The sequence below is a fragment of the Coccinella septempunctata genome, chromosome 4, assembly GCF_907165205.1.
Source record: "Coccinella septempunctata chromosome 4, icCocSept1.1, whole genome shotgun sequence".
NCBI classification, from domain to species: domain Eukaryota; kingdom Metazoa; phylum Arthropoda; class Insecta; order Coleoptera; family Coccinellidae; genus Coccinella; species Coccinella septempunctata.
In genome coordinates this window covers 8948386-8966987 of record NC_058192.1, presented here as the reverse complement: position 1 = coordinate 8966987, position 18602 = coordinate 8948386, and the positions used below count along the sequence as shown (strand labels likewise).

Genomic DNA, 18602 nt, shown 5'->3' with positions numbered 1-18602 from the left:
GAGGCTTGAGACAGTTTGCATGTTTTTGTGTTCAACGTTCTGTACAGAATAAGATGTTTATGTTTTGCGACTTCTATATTTATTTTGTTGAACGATTAATTGAAGAATTATATAATATAAGAAAAGTCCTGCTTCTTCATATAATTCCGTTTCCAGAATAAAAATTCCAAAAAACGTATCAACCCTCCCCAGTCTCCCCTACTTCGACCAAATTAATACATGAATCGTTACAACTCATGACTTGAAGTAGAATATTAACGATCTCAATAATTCGAACCATTCATCATTTTCGTAGAAAAGAAGCATTGTGATGTGATCCCACTGAATGTAGGAGAAAAAGGATACGTAAATATTACATTCGAGGCCAAATCTTCAGCATGTATAGATGCCGATTTGAACATAATGGTCTTGAACAATTGCTTCGATGTTTGGAAGGTACTCATTTTACAGAAATTCCTTATTTCAAACTCCGACTAAAATATTAACATCGATCTTCAGCTACATTTGAATACTTTCGCTTTCGATGCCCTCGTGTGTCTCGAAGATCTTCCTGTCGACGTGCACAACCACAAGATAGCTTACGACCTGAATTTCGGACCGGTGGATAAGAACGAGCTTCACAAGATCGTTTTCAAGATAAAAAACGTTTCGAATTCCGTCTACAAGTTCCAATTCGGGCAGATTCGCGAGTTGACCTTTTCGCCCTGTGTTGGTCATCTTTACGAGGGATCGGAGAAGACAGTGATAGCCGCTTTTAGAACCAAGCGTCACATTGACATGAAACAGGTGATTTTTTATTACTTAATTAGGATTTTTAGTTTGCAGCTCACCCACAGCAAAACTCAGAATTGAATAGATTTTTTCGGACCTTTTGTTTTTTTATGAAATGTTGTGGAATTGATCGTACCAACATGTGAAATTTTCAGAAGGAGATTCTGTTGACCATCACCGAAATCAAATACCATCCACGCCATATTTTTCCTCTACCATGGGACGATCGACAAAATACCAACATTGCTGTATTTGTAAGTGATATCTATACCTAAATTTCCTGAGTTTGTGACTATCAGAATCGTAAGAGCGTAAGAGAAAATTTACTGTTGAAAAACAGGATTCAAACTTTAATTATTTACTCGGAAACTATACTTCACTAAATTAATGCTTATGATTTTTTGCTGGATTTCTTGATTTGGAGATACGTCTTACTGTGTTGATGTCTTTTCATGCCTCCGAATATATCCTTAAAGACCTTTCTACTGTATATTATCTACAAATTCCCTGTTATTCTTTACTTTTCTGGCTCTTATCTGTGAAATTTTCCAAGATTCATCGAACGATACTTTCAGAAAACACCAACAAGTGATACGGATTGCTCAGAAACGCCGTAAGCAATTGCTAATTGAATTTTTACGAACGTCTAACGAATCCAATTTCAGATGTGTGGAAAATGCCATATACGAAAGCAATGAGCCACCTTACGACGAGGTTGATAAACCTTCTTTCATACAGTTATTGGTCAATGCCCAATGCGACTATGCAAACTATTTTTGCGAAACGCAAGAGCTCTCTTTTCAACAGACTTATGTGCACACCGTAAGTTGAGAAGTTTTTTTACTACAGAATGATCTATTTCACCAAGTCAGTAAACGATTACGAAATAATAAGGAAGAAAAGACAGAAAGACATTCTTCACATTCTTCGATAAAGATGGAATTATCGAGTCTTTTAGAATCTTTCGAAAGAGAATCTTCCATTTTCCAATAAAGCCGACAGCATTATTTGGACTTCACAAAGAGTAGTTCAATTTCTTTAATGATCATTGATCTATAATCTTGACCTTTTTTTCAAGATGTTAACGAAAACCATTACTGTAGAAAACAGAAGTGGAGTAAACCTCGAAATCAACTGGACTATCACCGATTATTTGGATGCAAAAAATGTACCTTCCGCTCCAAGACCTAGTCTATTTGGTGAGTAATACAAGGTTTACTTAAAAAAATATTTCTAGAATCCAATTCGTCCAACTTTCCTGGATTAACTCCATACACATTCTGATATGTTCGAATTGGCAATTTTGAACGTCTTTCAGAAAAGATGCAAATCTCAGAAAGCGAGATGCCAGCTGTGAAGTCCGTAGAGGACTTGAAGATCTTCTCAGTAGAACCGGTATCGTACATCATACCACCCAGGACAAAATACGAGTTCAGCGTCCATCACACCCCCGTCGAAGAAGAGGTTCGCGAGTACTATCTCAGGGCCAACATGAAAAATTTGGATCCCTCAACCAACGACCTCGTGGTAGCTCTGAGAGGCGAGAGTAAAAGTTTTCCTTACCACATGTGTTCGGTTTTCATGAAAGATTACGAAGCCAGCGAGCATAGGTTCAAAACTTACTGCGGACTTCCGGAAGGGGTTGAAACTAAGGTCCTCGACTTTTTATCCCTCGGTGTCGGATCTGAATGTAATAGGTAGGTTCACCTTCATAATTCATCGTACTAATGTACAGATTAAAAATGTGGCGAAGTCATTCATCTCTCTACTCTGTGACTAAGTACATACCATCAGAGAACCTTCTAGGGACGAGATGATAAAAACACAGCATAGAGAAAGCATTCACTACGATGATAAAGAAATTGCTCTGTCTCAGCTGCCTCCTAGGCCACCCAGAGTACCCCGCATCACAATCCAAATCACTATTTCCTTCCACTTTTACGTTGGGCAAAACTGTGCGGCTATCAAACTTACCTTTGAAAACCCTTCACACAGATTTTACGATATTGAAATATCGTGTATCATATTCGTTTACAGATCCTTGTTCGTAACAAATGCCACATTCCACCCATTCTCATTCGTTTGGAGGAATATCAAGATGGACCACGAGGAGCCTTCCTTCTTCCATTGCGAGTTCAACAAGGGCTTAATTTCACCCAGAAAAGCAACCAGAACTAACTTCGTCTTCATCCCACAAAACCGAGGACAGTTTACGGACTATTTCCTATTTGAACCGGACGATCCATACATGCCAAGATATTCCTTATTACTTCAAGGGCTTTGCCGAGAGCCGAAGGTTTACTTCGAATGCGCCAGCTTAGCGCTAGGTGCGACCTTATTGAATGATTTGGTGCAGAAGGAGGTCATCCTCACGAATGACGAAGATATTAAAATTCACTTTAGTTTCAAAAAGAATTCTCTCTTCTCTGATAACCAACAAATACTGAGTATTTCCCCAATGTCTGGTTTGATGGAAGCGAAGAGCAGAAACATATTGCGGTTGGGATAAGTCACCTCAGATTTTTCGCCTTTTCACTTAGAATACTTACAGATTAACAGTTCGACCTACCAAGGAAGCAGAAACAATTTTCACGCCAAAGTGTATAGTGCAATATATGAGCGAGCCTTTACAATTCAATTTGTTGATGAACGTAATTCATGTTTCTTCGAAGTTTGTTTATTTTGGAAGGGAATTGAGCCAGATTGAGGTTAAGCCAAATGTGCCACTAACTATCAATCTAGGAGTGGTAATAATCCTTGACTGAAGGATAAAGTGAACAAATCGTAAACTTCTTCCATATTTTTTCTAGATAGTGCAGCATAAAAGGGAAGAAATTAAGTTTGAGTTGAGTAATACTAGTACTATCGGGTTATATTACTCTTGGTCAATAGAGGATAAGCAGCTCAGAGCCAAGATTCAATTTAGTAGAAGAGAAGGATATCTAAGAAGCTCAGAAAAGATTGCTTTCAAAGCATCGCTTCTGGCAGTACGGAAATGCATACTGAAAAACATTACCTTAAAGCTAAAAGTAAAAGTTACCAAATTCTTGACATATCGAATATATGAATTCATGGTAATTTTTTTCAGATTCTGTATGGACCTACGTACGTTCTCAAAGTGGAAGCCTCCACGCAGAAGCCAAAGTTCACGTTTTCATACTTGAAATACGATTTTGGCAAATGTCTCATTCAAGATGAACCGACCCATTTCTATCACGCTCCGTTGGATTTCAAGAATAATAATGAATGGCCGGTTGTGTATGTTTTCTATTTGAGAAGAGTTATTTTTCTACCCCCTAATTTATTGGTATTGCAAATGAGTTTTTGCTGTTTTATTTCGGGTACCATATTCGGGACTAACTTATACGATACAAAATATAACATATTATTCAATCATTATTTCTCAAAATCTCACCTCATTTTCAATTCATGACATGATACCTGTATTCAAGTTAATATCTCAATACTCACTGGAGAAACTTCTGACAGAGAGAAGAGAGAGCCTCTGTCTGTGATTCTGACAATGAAGTTTGATGAACCAGTGGATAACGGCCCATAAATCACAAGTTATTAATGTTGGTTAAATAATCACTGAATGGTGATAAATTTATCATAAGTGATTTATGAATATATGTTGAAGGAAACGGATAGATTATAACCGCTTTATGCATCGATGGTGGATAGAATTTTTTGTATAGTATCATTTCAGTCGTGCATAATCGGCGTTCAAGTCTCTTTCTCTCTCTCTTTAGTTCATTGTCTTGTTCTGGAAACTTTTCGCACTCGAAAAAGGGGAATTGATTTCCGGTTACAATAATGTCGAATTTCAAACGAATTTGCTGAAATCCTTTCATATTCCTTCGAATTTCATCATTCCAGATTAGAATATGGAAAGAATTGCATCCCCGAGTTCCTCGTTGACTTCAAATCCGCTGTTGTGTCACCGGAAGAATGTAAAAGGATAGAGATTTATTTCAGTCCGCTGAAAAAAGGTGTTTATGAAACTGCCCTCAATTTTTTTGTTGATTCCAAGCGGGTCATCATAAGACTCCTCGGAGAAGGCGTCCCACTGGCACTGGAAGTACTGAGTTTGACCGATAAGTTTCTGGACTTTGGTAAAGTGAGAGTTGGGAAATCCGTGCAGAAATCGATAAAAGTGTTGAACTCTGGAGAATGTACAGTAGACGTTATTTTCGCCCTTCCGTCTAAGCTACCACACAACAGGAAAGGAATCGAGACAAAAGTCGGAGAATTTTGTATAGAACCCGCGAAGATAGCCTCAATACAGTTGAGTAAAATGAATGCTCTCAATCTTCTTCTTATCGTTAAATTTCTCTTTACTCAAGCCGTAAAATATTTATGTTGAATTAAAAATATGTCTCATCAAAATGTTTCCACAATTCTGAAGGAAAATTGTGGTTTTTCGCGCATATTAGTATATTACGATGCTCATCTCTGTTTGAGTTTGAAATGGCTGTAAAAAAAAGTATCATTTATGATTTCACAGAGAGGAAGCCCAGCCGGAACAGAAAACTGCCAATAAGAACAAAGGAAAACCGGGTGATAAGGATGACACCAGGAGCACTTATAGCAAAGATCAAAGATCAATGAAAATAAATAGTAAAGAAAAGTTAACGAAGGATCTACCAAGGAGACGCCAAAGCGACAAAGTTTCGAGAGTTATATCCCTGAAATCTTTAGAGAAAATGCACACAGATTCTGAAATGCAAATTATGTAAGTGGGGAAATCCAAAGAATTACTGTCTCCTTCTTGTCATTACTTAAGCTCCCACCATAAATGTCAAGAGATGAGTGAATAAGTAATGCCCAGAAAAATCGAAAATAATTGATTATATTTCATTTCAAACTGCCTTTTTTCCAATTTATCCTGTCTCTTGTGCCTAAGACCTCGAATTTATTATTTCTTCTTATGCCAAAGTGAATTCTTGTTCACTTTGCAGGCAGTCCAAAGAACAACTGAATAAGTTCCTCGTGGAAACCTTAGAGATATACCCGAAAAAAATGGTGAGATTACCTCCGAACAAAACGGCGGACGTCGTAGTCAAGTTTAAGCCAACAGAGACAAAGGAAAAATTTCAGAGCAATGTATTGCAAAATTTCCAGCATTCTACAGTCACTCTATTCGAGTTTCACTTTTATAGATTTTCTTCCAAGTGCAGAATTACAGAGAGCCCATTGTGACAATAATGGGGTCAGTTGTAGACGCCTCTTTCGCATTGAACAAGGACGTTATAAATTTTGGAAATGTCGTGGTAGGTTATGCTAGTGAGGAGACCATTATACTGATGAACGAAGGCTATATTGGTGGAAAGTAAATTGAAACCAAACAATTCTTGATAACAGGAGTGATTTATTGTTTTGTTACAGATTTCGTTGGTATTTGGAGAAAAATTCGAGCTATGTGAGTTTTATAGGAGGTGAGATCATTATTTATGTCAATCTTCAAGATGGCAAGAGCTTGATTTATTTTTCCTATGGTTCTCATCAATACAGTCTTTGAAATTTAAATATCTTGAAATATCCTATTGATATGATAGGGGATTAGAAATATGGCGAGATTTCCAGAGCAGAATCATCAAGGGAAAAATAGAGTCAAATATTTCATTGTGAGGGTCCTCAAACGATCAACAGAGTAATATAAAAACACTTTTGTGTTATGATTACAAGAGTTGCGCTAAGTTGCTGGAACTTCAATTATAATCTAATGGAGGATTCAAAATTTAATGGACCATTAAATTATAATTGACGTTCCTTAAACTAGCCGTTTGTCTGCATGATTCAGTGAAAGATATGAACAGAAATACTCTCATTCAGGTGATGGCTATTCCCCGCCAAATTCAAAAGTGACGACAACTATAATTTTCAAACCAGGACATGTACAGTGCGTTTTTAAATTCAAGGTAAGTGATGGTCGGTTTACATGCCATTCTCTGAATTTTCATCGATGAATTCTTATATTCCTCAGGCTTATTGCCAAATAGATAAGTATCAGAAGAGATTAGAGCTGATTCTAACGGGTGGATCTATGAATTTACCACCACCGTTTGACACCCTGCAATTTAGTGCAGCAGTTAGGGAAGAAGGTTATCAGAAAATCGAATTCAAAAATGAGTAAGTTTAACATTTCTTGAAATATCAGTGTTCGGCTGCAAACAATGTGACTATTCAGATTTAAATATGACACATCTATTCAGTCGAATTTCCCTCAGAATATGTATATGCATATTCTTTGAAAATTGGAATATACCAAAATATAATGACAAATTACTGTACCCAGGACAAAGGATATATGGAATACCGAGCCTGTTTTCACTGGAAACTATTTCTCTGGTGCGAAAATACTGAATGTTCCCAAAGAATCATCAGTAACGTATCAAGTAGTTTACTCACCAATGAAACTGATTCCATCTCAGCATAAGGTGAATAATTAAGCTTTATTCAACTCCTTCTCTGTTGAAACTATAAGTGAGACAGATCAATCTTCTTTAACTGTGAGACTAAAACCAAACACAGATGTCCAAGCTGTGGAACCATTTTATGACTCTATAATCATATTTATAGCCGAATTTTTTCAGGGAACTGTCTTCTTCCCCCTCCCAAACGGTATGGGCAGACTCTACGCTCTCGAAGGAACAGTGTTACCACCAAATCCCATAGCTGAAATCTCAAGGGAAATTTGTTGCAAAACTTACCACAGTGAAGTTCTGAAAGTGGAGAACTGGCTGGGTCTGCGGCAGCAGTTCAAGGTTCTCACGGAAGTACTTGACGGTAATACTACGAGGATGATCTATAAGATCACATCGAATGATAACCTGGAGGTGCCACCATTCGGCAAAAGAGATTTTAAATGGACCGTATATGTGGTCAACGAAGGCAGATTGACTTTCAAGGTTCGGCTTGAATATAAATACGTCGATTTAGTTTTTACTCCTTCTTTTCCAGATAACCTTTCTCAACGAGAAAACGAAAGAATTTCTCTATTATGTGGTATCGTTGAAAATTACACCTTTGGAAGTTACTATTGATAATATTGAATTTGTGACATGCGTTCGAGTGCCTGCTGTCAAAAAAATCATAGTGCAGAATCCCTTACCTGAGGCGGTGGACTTCAACGTTTCATCGTCATCTCCCTATGTGATTGTGAACAGCTCATTTATAGCACTTCCATACGAGAAGGTAAAACATTTTTTTTCGAGTAAAAATTAAGAAAGAGTTTTTGTTGATTTTTGATAAGAATCTGCGGTAACTTTCTTCGTTAATATCAATTTATTACTTGATACGATTTTTATTCAGTACGATTTGAGTGTGAAGTACCTACCAGTAAAAGTTGAGTCGTCGAATGCTGTTCTCACTATCTCCAATCCAGCTGTGGGGAACTATACCTATAATCTGATCCTAGAGGCTCAGGAACCGAATTCAGAACCGGAAGTGCGATTCCAAACTCAGTTTGGACAGAACGTGATGAAAACCGTTCCTCTGCCTAGGTTGCTGCAGAATATGGAAGTTGTTCCACAGGTAAAATCAAATTTTATGCACACGAATTTACGAAGGACTTCATGATGTTGGATTCTATTGACTGCCCGCTTTGAAATCTGTGAATTACTGATGAAACTTTTTTGCATATTAATCTTCAGATAGTGGACAATACATCTTTTGAAGTCGTCAAGGTTTATACTCAATCAGAGAAGCCTTATATGGAAGTGCTTTTCTTTCCGTCTGACATAGGTATCACTAGAGCAGTCTTAGAGGCGTCTTCATTTGTTGGAGATTATACGTAAGTCACGTTTTGAAAAATGCAATTGTGAGGTGTTTTAGAAGTTTTTTTTCCCCAGTACAGTTTTCTTTGACCAAGTTTTTCTATAACTTTGAATGAATTCACTAATGGCCGTATGCACCGTTTGAATGAACCATAGACATGTCTCTATGTCTATGGAATGAACGAAGCTTACGGCCGGTTTCATAATCAAACCTAAAGTCCCTTTAATTTTAAAGCCTCCTTTAACCCTACTAAAAATGACATTAAAGGAAGCTTTAAGCTTAAAGTGACGTTAAATTCGATTATGAAACTGGACGTAAAGCTCTAAAACGACGTTTAAGCATAGAATCTCTATGGAAAAAAAGGATGTTTAAGGAATTAATCTCGTTTAATGAAACGGTGCATATGGCCATAAATCAATACAGTTTTTATGCTCGTTATAGTGTGTGTTCTAAATTGGGAGATTTTCACAGGTTTCCTCTAGTTGGAGAATCTGTCAATCCCGAGCCACAAGGACCATTGACACTTCTTCTAGGCGAGAGCATCACCATCGACATAAACAACCCTTTCGACGATACTAAGACATTCCAATTCAGTGTGGATAATAACGTGTTTCATGTGAAACCCTCCGAAGAAACCATAAGGGGGAAAAAATCTGCGAAAATTACCGTGTCCGTTCCGGGTAAAAGACTCAGCAGGCCGAGGAGCGGTACGTCGATGAGTGATTTGTTGAGGGTTGGAAAGTTTACAGGAAAACTAACAGTTCTTTGTGAAAACGGATTCAAGTGGATTTATTACTTACAGTGTCAAGCAGGCAATAAATGATATGCATTTAATTTCAGTTTTCTTGAATATTTTAAATTGCAATTTGCCTTCCGGAAATCAGTCCAAATTTTTTTTATTTATTTATATATTGAGCAAATACAACATAACTAAAAGCACAATACATATCACAATGGGCCAGGAGCCAATAGATAGGACTCAAATGCAATTTTTCGAGTAAGTAGGGAATCTAAGTACAATTACAGAATAAATAGAAATAGTGGAAATGATTATTTACTTATGTATAAATTTTAAAAACACAAAACTTACAGACTATAACACATATCAAAAAATCACAAAAGCTTGATATAAAAATATAAGATTATTTTACATAAATTAGATATCGAATTGTCACTTGAAGTACAACATCATAACCAACATTGCAAAAATAATTACACTAAATTATCCAGACTTTCTTGTCGATTTACAGTTCTCTTATTGGGACGTTGGGCATTCTGCTCGGAAAGGCCGAAATGTCTTCTGGCGGGCATTCTCAGGCATAAATTCTTCCAACATTTCTCACTAGGAGGGTTATTCCAGTCTATGACATCAACCGAATACAGAGTCGACTTAAGCGTTTCCCCTTGGCTGTTTTTCAGCTCGTGCTTCATGGTGGGAAGTTTTTCCAGGACTAGGCAGATCAAAGATGGTCCAAGGGAGTCCAACACTTTGATTGCCTTGTAAATAGTGGCCGTATCCCAGTTTCCGTTAAGAGCACTTGGTGATAGGATGAATATAATTCTTCGACTTTTTTTGGAAGACGCGTGTAGCTCAGTGATCCCTGCAAAGATTAAGAACTTCACATGAAAAATTATCCATATTCTCTATTAGGGATGAGAATGAAAACTGTCTTTATTCAGATGGAAAAAGATTAAAGAGAAACTGTCGCCCAGCAAAGGTAAACTTTAGCACAACATGGGAACTGAAATGAATTCATAACATTCTATATACAATAAGGAATCCTCAATTAAATATTCGACAATATTTTGTCATGTTGTAACTCAAACTCTCTACTTTATCGCTGGGTGATGATTAATATTTTTGAAAAGTCCCACATTAACATGAAAAAAGTTTTACCGTTACTATTCTAGTGAATACAGAGTGATACTTACAAGCATCAACACTGGACGGTAACCTCTTGCAACCAGCTTTGTAATTGTAATCAACTTCAAGCTTTGGCAACAAAATGTTCAGAGCCATGTCCTCATCTTTACCAGAGTACAAAATCAACGCGTCGTTTATCTTTCCGTCCTCTTCTTCCAGTGGTCCAAAGGTATTTTTATACTTCAACCTCAGCTCCAAGCCGAAGCGTAGATTGAGAACAAAAAATGCCAACAGCAAGAGCGTAGCTGCAATCATCAATAGCAGCATTTTTTCGATGGGAAACGGATTAGGATTGATGTATTCGACCATAACTGTAACAAAAATGCATTTAAATCAGTTTGCTCATCATATCCTGAATAGTGTTGAACTGGTTTTTCCCTTACACTCAACCTACCTTTTTGTCTTAAACTAACAGTCAAATTTTTTGTTATTCCTGGTTTTTTGATTGTACAAACGTATATTCCAAAATCTTCTGGTTGGATATCATTGATAATCAAATATGTCCCGAATGTTTGATCATCCTCCCTGAAAAAAAAAATTTCTTTCAATTTACAGAAATTCGGTGAATTCGGCAATGAAATAATGTACAAGGTGATTCATTGGTGAATGAGCGGAAGCTAAGGGTGGATGACACGAAAATGAGTCAGAATATCCTATCTTTTTTTATAATCAAGATACAGTGTTTTATTGATTTTGTCAATTTTTTGAATTTGCCATAACTTTCGAACCATCTTATAGATTTTGATATTTGGTGTCTTTGCTCTCCGCAATAACTAGTTCATACTGACATAGTAACTGAGAACTTTTTGAGAAGTTTTTGTCAGGTCCGGCGTAGAAAATTGAATTTCAGTGGTCAGTGTGAGCGAAATTTGGAAATGAGAACGAGTCTCTCAGTGTCTAGGCATCCAATTGGCTCGGTCTATTAAGATCCACTGAGAAAAAATTCCTCGAGTACCAGCAATAAGGAAATTCGATCGAAGATTTGATTACAAGATTTCTGGTACAATTTTTCGCAACCTTAAACGGCACACGGAATTGTTTAGATCGTCAGATAGATGTCTAGCGTGCGTTCGAGCCTCTGTTGTCTTTGACAAGTATTGAAAAACGCTATAATCACCTTTAATTGGTACGTATGTCGGTAGTACAGACCGTTAATGGTAACAACAGTGGCAAAAACAGGACCGGGGAAATAAAACACTAGTCAACCGGTTGTTATGAAGTAGAATGGGACTCTTGTGTCACCGTGAGAAACTAGTTTGGTCGACGTGATCATGGTATTGTCTTCAGGCCGCTTGGACGGACACTGCGCTTCCAGTTCTCGAAAATAAGATTTAATCCTGACGCAGCAGGAACTTATGGTGTGCTCCTAGGCACAACTCCAGATCAAGCGTGGGACTGAATTTGTCTGGAAATTACTTTTCTACGATAATTGTTGGTATTTGAAGTGTTTGCACCTTTATACAAATGCTGAACAAAAATAATTTAAATTATGAGCCTTCGTCCCTCTGTTCTTTCACTTCTTTTCGGGCAAATCTAGAAATGCAATTTCCGAAACTAGAGCATGCTTCGGAGGCTTAAAGTAACCGATCTTTATGAGAGGCAAAGATGGTTCTATAAAGTGTTACTCATGAAAAAACGAATTGGGTTTAAATAGTTTTGGGATTTTCAACAATCATTTTGAGAAAGAAGAAAATCAGCTCAGTCTGGAGGGTACAAGGAAAGACAATGCTCCAACACGTTTCCTTTGAAATAGAAACTTCTATTGCGAGCAATTTCGAAAGCATATCTCCCATCTTTTAGATTTTCATCTTGGAAATGGCATTTCTCAAAATTTTGGATGGGACCCCCTAAAATGACCTATTTGGTAGTCTGTCTGAAAATCAGGATGTTTTATTACCCTCTAAGAATATGGAGTGCATAGAATTTGTTTTGAAGATTCTAGAAAACCAAACAGTTGATGATTCAATAGAGAATTGCACTCAAGAGAGCTGTTCGAAGTCAACTCGAAAATGAAAAGTGGAAAAACAAAAAAAATTTTTTTCTCCTAAACTGGACCAGAGATTTGAAATTTTGGTATGAAAATATAGGTTTTCGAACACGCTGAATCTATTGCCAGCAATTTTGAAAGCCTATCTCCTTTTATTCAGATTTTCATCTTGGAAATGGCATTTTTCAAAAATTGCAATTTTCAATCTGCGACATCTACTGTTATATTCGTCTGATCAAATTGGGATTTCCGGTTCTATAATCAGCATTGCCAAGGCTTCCACCCAAGCACAAAAACTCGATTTCGAAAATCTCGATTTTTTGGGTCAAAAATGAGCAAGGGGTTAGACCCCCCTAAAATGACCTATTTGCTACTCTGTCTGAAAATCAGGATGTTTTATTACCCTCTAAGGATATGGAGTGCATAGAATTTGTTTTGAAGATTCTAGAAAACCAAACAGTTGATGATTAAATAGACAATTGCACTCAAGAGAGCTGTTCGAAGTCAACTCGAAAATGAAAAGTGGAAAAACAAAAAAAATGATTTTCTCCTAAACAGTGCCAGATATTTGAAATTTTGGTATGAAAATATAGGTTTTCGAACACGCTGAATCTATTGCCAGCAATTTCGAAAGCCTATCCCCGTTCGTTTAGATTTTCGTCTTGGAAATGACATTTTTCAAAAATTGCAATTTTAAATATGCGATATCCCCTGTTATATTCGTCTGATCTAATTGGGATTTCCGGTTTTATAATCAGCTTTGCCAAGGCTTCCAAACAAGCACAAAAACTCGATTTCGAAAATCTCGATTTTTTGGGTCAAAAATGAGCAAGGGGTTAGACCCCCCTAAAATGACCTATTTGCTACTCTGTCTGAAAATCAGGATGTTTCATTACCCTCTAAGGATATGGAGTGCATAGAATTTGTTTTGAAGATTTCAGAAAACCAAACAGTTGATGATTCAATAGAGAATTGCACTCAAGAGAGCTTTCGAAGTCAACTCGAAAATGAAAAGTGGAAAAACAAAAAAAATTATTTTCTCCTAAACAGTGCCAGATATTTGAATTTTAGTATGAAAATATAGGTTTTCGAACACGCTGAATCCATTGCGAGCAATTTCGAAAGCCTATCTCCCTTCTTTGAGATGTTCATCTTGGAAATGGGATTTTTCAAAAATTGCAATTTTCAATATGCGATATCTCCTGTTATATTCGTCTGATCTAATTGGGATTTCCGGTTTTATAATCAGCATTGTCAAGGCTTCCACCCAAGCACAATAACTCGATTTCGAAAATCTCGATTTTTTGGGTCAAAAATGAGCAAGGGGTTAGACCCCCCTAAAATGACCTATTTGCTACTCTGTTTGAAAGTCAGGAGGTTTTATTACCCTCTAAGGATATTGAGTGCATAGAATTTGTTTTGAAGATTTCAGAAAACCAAACAGTTGATGATTCAATAGAGAATTGCACTCAAGAGAGCTGTTCGAAGTCAACTCGAAAATGAAAAGTGGAAAAACAAAAAAAATTATTTTCTCCTAAACAGTGCCAGATATTTGAAATTTTGGTATGAAAATATAGGTTTTCGAACACGCTGAATCTATTGCCAGCAATTTCGAAAGCCTATTTCCTTTCATTTACATTTTCATCTTGGAAATGGCATTTTTCAAAAATTGCAATTTTCAACATGCGATATCTCCTGTTATATTCGTCTGATCCAATTGGGATTTCCGGTTCTATAATCAGCATTGCCAAGGCTTCCACCCAAGCACAAAAACTCGATTTCGAAAATCTCGATTTTTTGGGTCAAAAATGAGCAAGGGGTTAGACCCCCCTAAAATGACCTATTTGCTACTCTGTCTGAAAATCAGGATGTTTTATTACCCTCTAAGGATATGGAGTGCATAGAATTTGTTTTGAAGATTCTAGAAAACCGAACAGTTGATGATTCAATAGAGAATTGCACTCCAGAGAGCTCTTCGAAGTCAACTCGAAAATGAAAATTGGATAAACAAAAAAAATTATTTTCTCCTAAACAGGGTCCGACATTTGGAATTCTGGTATGGAAATATAGGTTTTCGAACACGCTGAATCTATTGTGGGTAATTTCGAAAACCTATCTCCCTTCTTTTAGATTTTCATCTTGGAAATGGCATTTTTCATAAATTGCAAATTTCACTTGAGAATTCGTCAAGACCGAACGGTTGCACCTAGATGGATGAAATTCTCAAATTTATTACTAGAAGAGTTGCTCTTTCAGAATATGGATCACGTTCAGATCTACGATGAGTTTACTGAAAGATAAATTACTCGAAAGATGACCTTCGAAAAATTTTCAAAAACTTGGGTTCAGTTAAAACTTCCTCAAGATCGAACAGTTATGCCGAGATGGATGAAATTCTCGGATTTATTACTAGAAGATTTCATTCATTTCAGAATATGGATCACACTTAGATCGACTATAATTATCCTGGAAGAAAAACTACTCGATAGCCTCCCAAAGAGTAGGGTTCAGTTAAAACTTCCTCAAGATCGAACTTCAACTTCGTTAGTTTTCCGCTACCATTTCGGTCTATCTTTAGTGTCGCCGAGATTGAATCTCGAAACACCGATTGCCCGATTTATGTTAATAGTTTTTCCATCGGCACTCTTTGTACATCGCCGTATTCACTGTTAAGCTTATAAGGAGGTCTCGCAACGCGGGTGTTTCAAAGACACGTGCTCAGGTTAATAAAACACACATTCATGTCCGCATGACTTGATTTTCCTATTGGTATTCGCTATATGTACCTGCCTGTTTAGGTTTCAATTAGGGAGAAACTACGAGATTGCTGCTCCAATTTGTGGAAATCATTACCGTGCGTTTTTGGATGAAGAATATTGGATAGGGCTTTCGTCATATTGGAAACGTGCTTAGCTGCCATGCGGAATACGCATATATGAGCTCGTAAATTGGATTTTCAGGGATGGCATTCTGTAAACTGTTGTACGAGGATGTATTGATATCTAGCTAGCCTAGACCAGTTTCATGCATACAAAAATATTGCGTTACCATAGCAACGAACAATAACTCATTAGAAGTGTGAGTGTGAAGTTTGAGGTCAAAAAAGTAAACTAGAGTTACGCCATAAATTGAAAGAAAGAAGATGTCCACCGAAATTGTGAAAATCGAAAAATTGGAGTATCGAGCCATCATCAAGTACCTGTATTTAAAAGAGTTAAGAGGTAAGCCGATTTACGAAGATATGCTTAATACCCTTGGTGATCAATGTCCCTCGTATGCGACCGTGAAAAATTGGACTGCAAGCTTAAAAAGAGGTAAATTTTCCATCGAAGATGATGACCGATCGAGAAGGCCAGTTTCTGTGTCAGTCCCCGAAAATATCGATGCAGTTCATGATTTTATCTGACCGTCGAATTGGGCTAAAACGGATATCTGAAGCACTGACTATTTCATACGAACGCGTTCATCATAGTTTAGGTCAATTTGGACATGAGAAAATTGCTGCAAAATGGATCCCCAAATGTTTGAATGTTGACCAAAAGCGTGCAAGGGTGAAGCATCGCGTTCGTTCTGTGCTCGATTTGAAAACGATGTAGACTTCTTAAACCGAATTGTTACTATGGATGAGACTTGGGTACATTTCTACGATCCAGAAACAAAGCAATAATCGATGGAATGGCGACACTCTGGTTCTCCAAGACCTAAGAAGTTTCGTGTCCAAAAATCTGCTAGAAAAGTTCTTGCTTCAGTTTTTTGGGATTGCCATGGAGTAATCATGATTGATTTTTTGGATAAGGGTAGAACAACAACCGGAAATTACTATTCGACATTACTGATCCCTCTACGGGAAAAAATTAAAGAGAAAAGATGCGGAAAGCTATCCAAAGGCGTTTTGTTTTTGCAGGACAACGCCCCTGCACACAAATCTCATGTTGCCATGCAAAAAATTCGTGATTTAGGGTTTGAATTACTAGAACCCCCCCTTATTCACCAGATTTTGCTCCATCCGCATATCATCTCTTTCCTCAACTGAAAAAAAATTTAAAAGGTGGTAAATTTTCTTCCAACGAGGAGGTAATAAAAGCTGTGGAGATCTGGTTTACAGAGCAAGAGGAAACATTTTTTTTGAAAGGTCTAGAGACGTTGCAGGTTCGCTGTAATAAATGTATCCAATTAAGAGGAGTTGAGTAATAAAATACTGAAATTTTGTTTGGTTCTATAGTAGGCTGAGAATTTTCCAATATATATCCCCGTATATATGTAGATGGCAGTTGTAGTGCTTTTTTAAATGGCATACCTAACGTATGACGAACTCCTACATGAAAAGTCGAGTAATTCAATATGGAAATTGACATGTTTGACCACGTTTTTCCACATAATAAATACATAGTTCTATGCGAAGTTATGAATTTTCTTAATTTTTTTTAGTCGTTTTGTATAGGTCGAATTCGCAGTTTTCTCGATTCAGTTTCGTAAATCCACTCACCTCGATGTTTTCTCCTGTCGAATCCTCGTTCCGTTCGATAAGGTCCGATTGGAATCCATTTTGAACCAAATGGCTTCATTGTGAGCGTCCGGTAGGTCAATCCGGCCTGAAATAAGGTATTTTTGTAGACTCGTATAGTTCTCAGAACATCAACATTGAAAATACACGATAATCCTTGACGTTATATTCTTTTCTACTAAAAAGAAAATAAGATTTTCCTCTCCGTAAGACTCACCTCCGAATGCTTCACAGAATAATCGTAGATTTGCTCCGATAGCAACCTCAGCGTCTCTGGATACGTAAGTCACCTGGGGCTCATCCGGAACTTTCGCTGAAACGAAAATATAGAAGATTATAGTTGCGTAGCAACGCTAGTGAAGAATTGGAAATATTCCCATTGTTCGGAAAAAGAAGAATTCGAAAAGAATTGTTATCAATGATTTAAAAATATAAGAGAGCCCTAATATAGAACACAGGTGATCGATACTCGTATACCATTATTTTTCGTTGGTAATCAACATACAGGATAGCACACAAAGCATGGCCTCATCCTGGTATCATTCCCTAAACCTAAACCTTCCTCAAGGGCTACTTAGTAAACACAAAATCTACGTAAAAACAAGGTTTTTATATGAAACTCAAATTGATATGAACTGAATATTATGGAATGATGTCTTAACTCCCTGAAACACCAAAAATCATCTGCCATTATGAAAAATTAATAACATCCAAAGCCATTTTTAAAAAACCATCCGAACTAATTTGTACTCCCAATAGAAAAATATTTCCAGTGTGCTTACAAGCAACAACAAACGATTGTATAAACAAACAACAATTATTCACGAATTATCGTGTTTCCTACGATATGTCCCCAACTGCTGTACTGTTCCTGGTACTACACCAACAATACCGAACATCAAACAGTGCCGTCGTAGCGGAGTCCTTTGCCAATAAACAGCGAGACGCATTGATAGGAAGTTCCTGGAAAATTATGTTTGCAGGTCGGTCCCCTTTATTCCAATTTCCATCGTTAAAATTCAATTTCCCGGTCGGCAGTTTCCTAAACGAACTTAATTCTATCCGATTTACAATACTTCCCAAGTGATTTATTACAGCGTGAGCATCACTTCAGAACTGCTTCTCCTTCATCATTATGCAAGCATGAAAACGAGACAATTGAACTATAAAAAGCTGGAGTAAGGCAAATAGAAGAAGATTCCACGTTAAATTCTGAAAGATTCAAAGACCAATAACAAATATCGAGTTAATTATCTGCTATTTTCATCTCCATTATGAATACTCCGTCTGCCTTTCCCAATAAACCTTGTGAAATGTTCTGTTTCTTCTCAGAAATCACCAAGAAACAATTTATTAGGAACCTTGATTACAGCTTAATCCTAGATCATTTTCCCCAACAAAGATATCATAAATTATTATCTAAACACTTTATGACCATGCCTAGAAAATCATACCACCGATTAATATTCAAACTGCTATTCATTCAACATTTTTACATCATAATAATGCATGAATAAATTCATGAAAAAATTTTCACCACAGTCACGTTGCGTTGCAACTAAGACAATGCGAAATCAGAGCAAACAACATTCCATAAAATCTGGAAAAAATCGGCACTAGGACGTAGGCTCAGATCA

General features: G+C 37.0%; 2 protein-coding genes across 2 annotated transcripts in view; one reads left to right on the top strand and one right to left on the bottom strand.

The window, feature by feature from the left end:
- Positions 1-300: 300 nt before the first annotated feature.
- On the top strand, positions 301-9384 carry LOC123311573 (hydrocephalus-inducing protein homolog). The gene is made up of 24 exons (XM_044895609.1): positions 301-435; positions 499-786; positions 927-1025; positions 1347-1384; positions 1437-1593; positions 1850-1970; positions 2090-2468; positions 2809-3270; positions 3323-3518; positions 3582-3800; positions 3860-4029; positions 4651-5058; positions 5279-5506; positions 5733-5877; positions 5934-6103; positions 6160-6209; positions 6607-6692; positions 6758-6903; positions 7070-7211; positions 7368-7682; positions 7735-7968; positions 8086-8307; positions 8427-8566; positions 9022-9384. The coding sequence occupies exons 1-24, from the start codon at positions 403-405 to the stop codon at positions 9371-9373; spliced, it is 4800 nt and encodes a 1599-aa protein (XP_044751544.1). The 5' UTR covers positions 301-402; the 3' UTR covers positions 9374-9384.
- A 204-nt stretch (positions 9385-9588) lies between these two features.
- Positions 9589-18602, bottom strand: part of LOC123311574 (interleukin-1 receptor accessory protein-like 1) — a 30454-nt gene continuing 21440 nt past the window's right edge. The window contains exons 3-7 of the mRNA XM_044895611.1: positions 17183-17278; positions 16948-17053; positions 10869-10999; positions 10483-10785; positions 9589-10151 (exon numbers count right to left, since the gene is read on the bottom strand). Coding sequence (XP_044751546.1) covers positions 9763-10151; positions 10483-10785; positions 10869-10999; positions 16948-17053; positions 17183-17278 — 1025 coding nt within the window. The 3' untranslated portion in view covers positions 9589-9762. The remainder of the gene's footprint in view (positions 10152-10482; positions 10786-10868; positions 11000-16947; positions 17054-17182; positions 17279-18602) is intronic.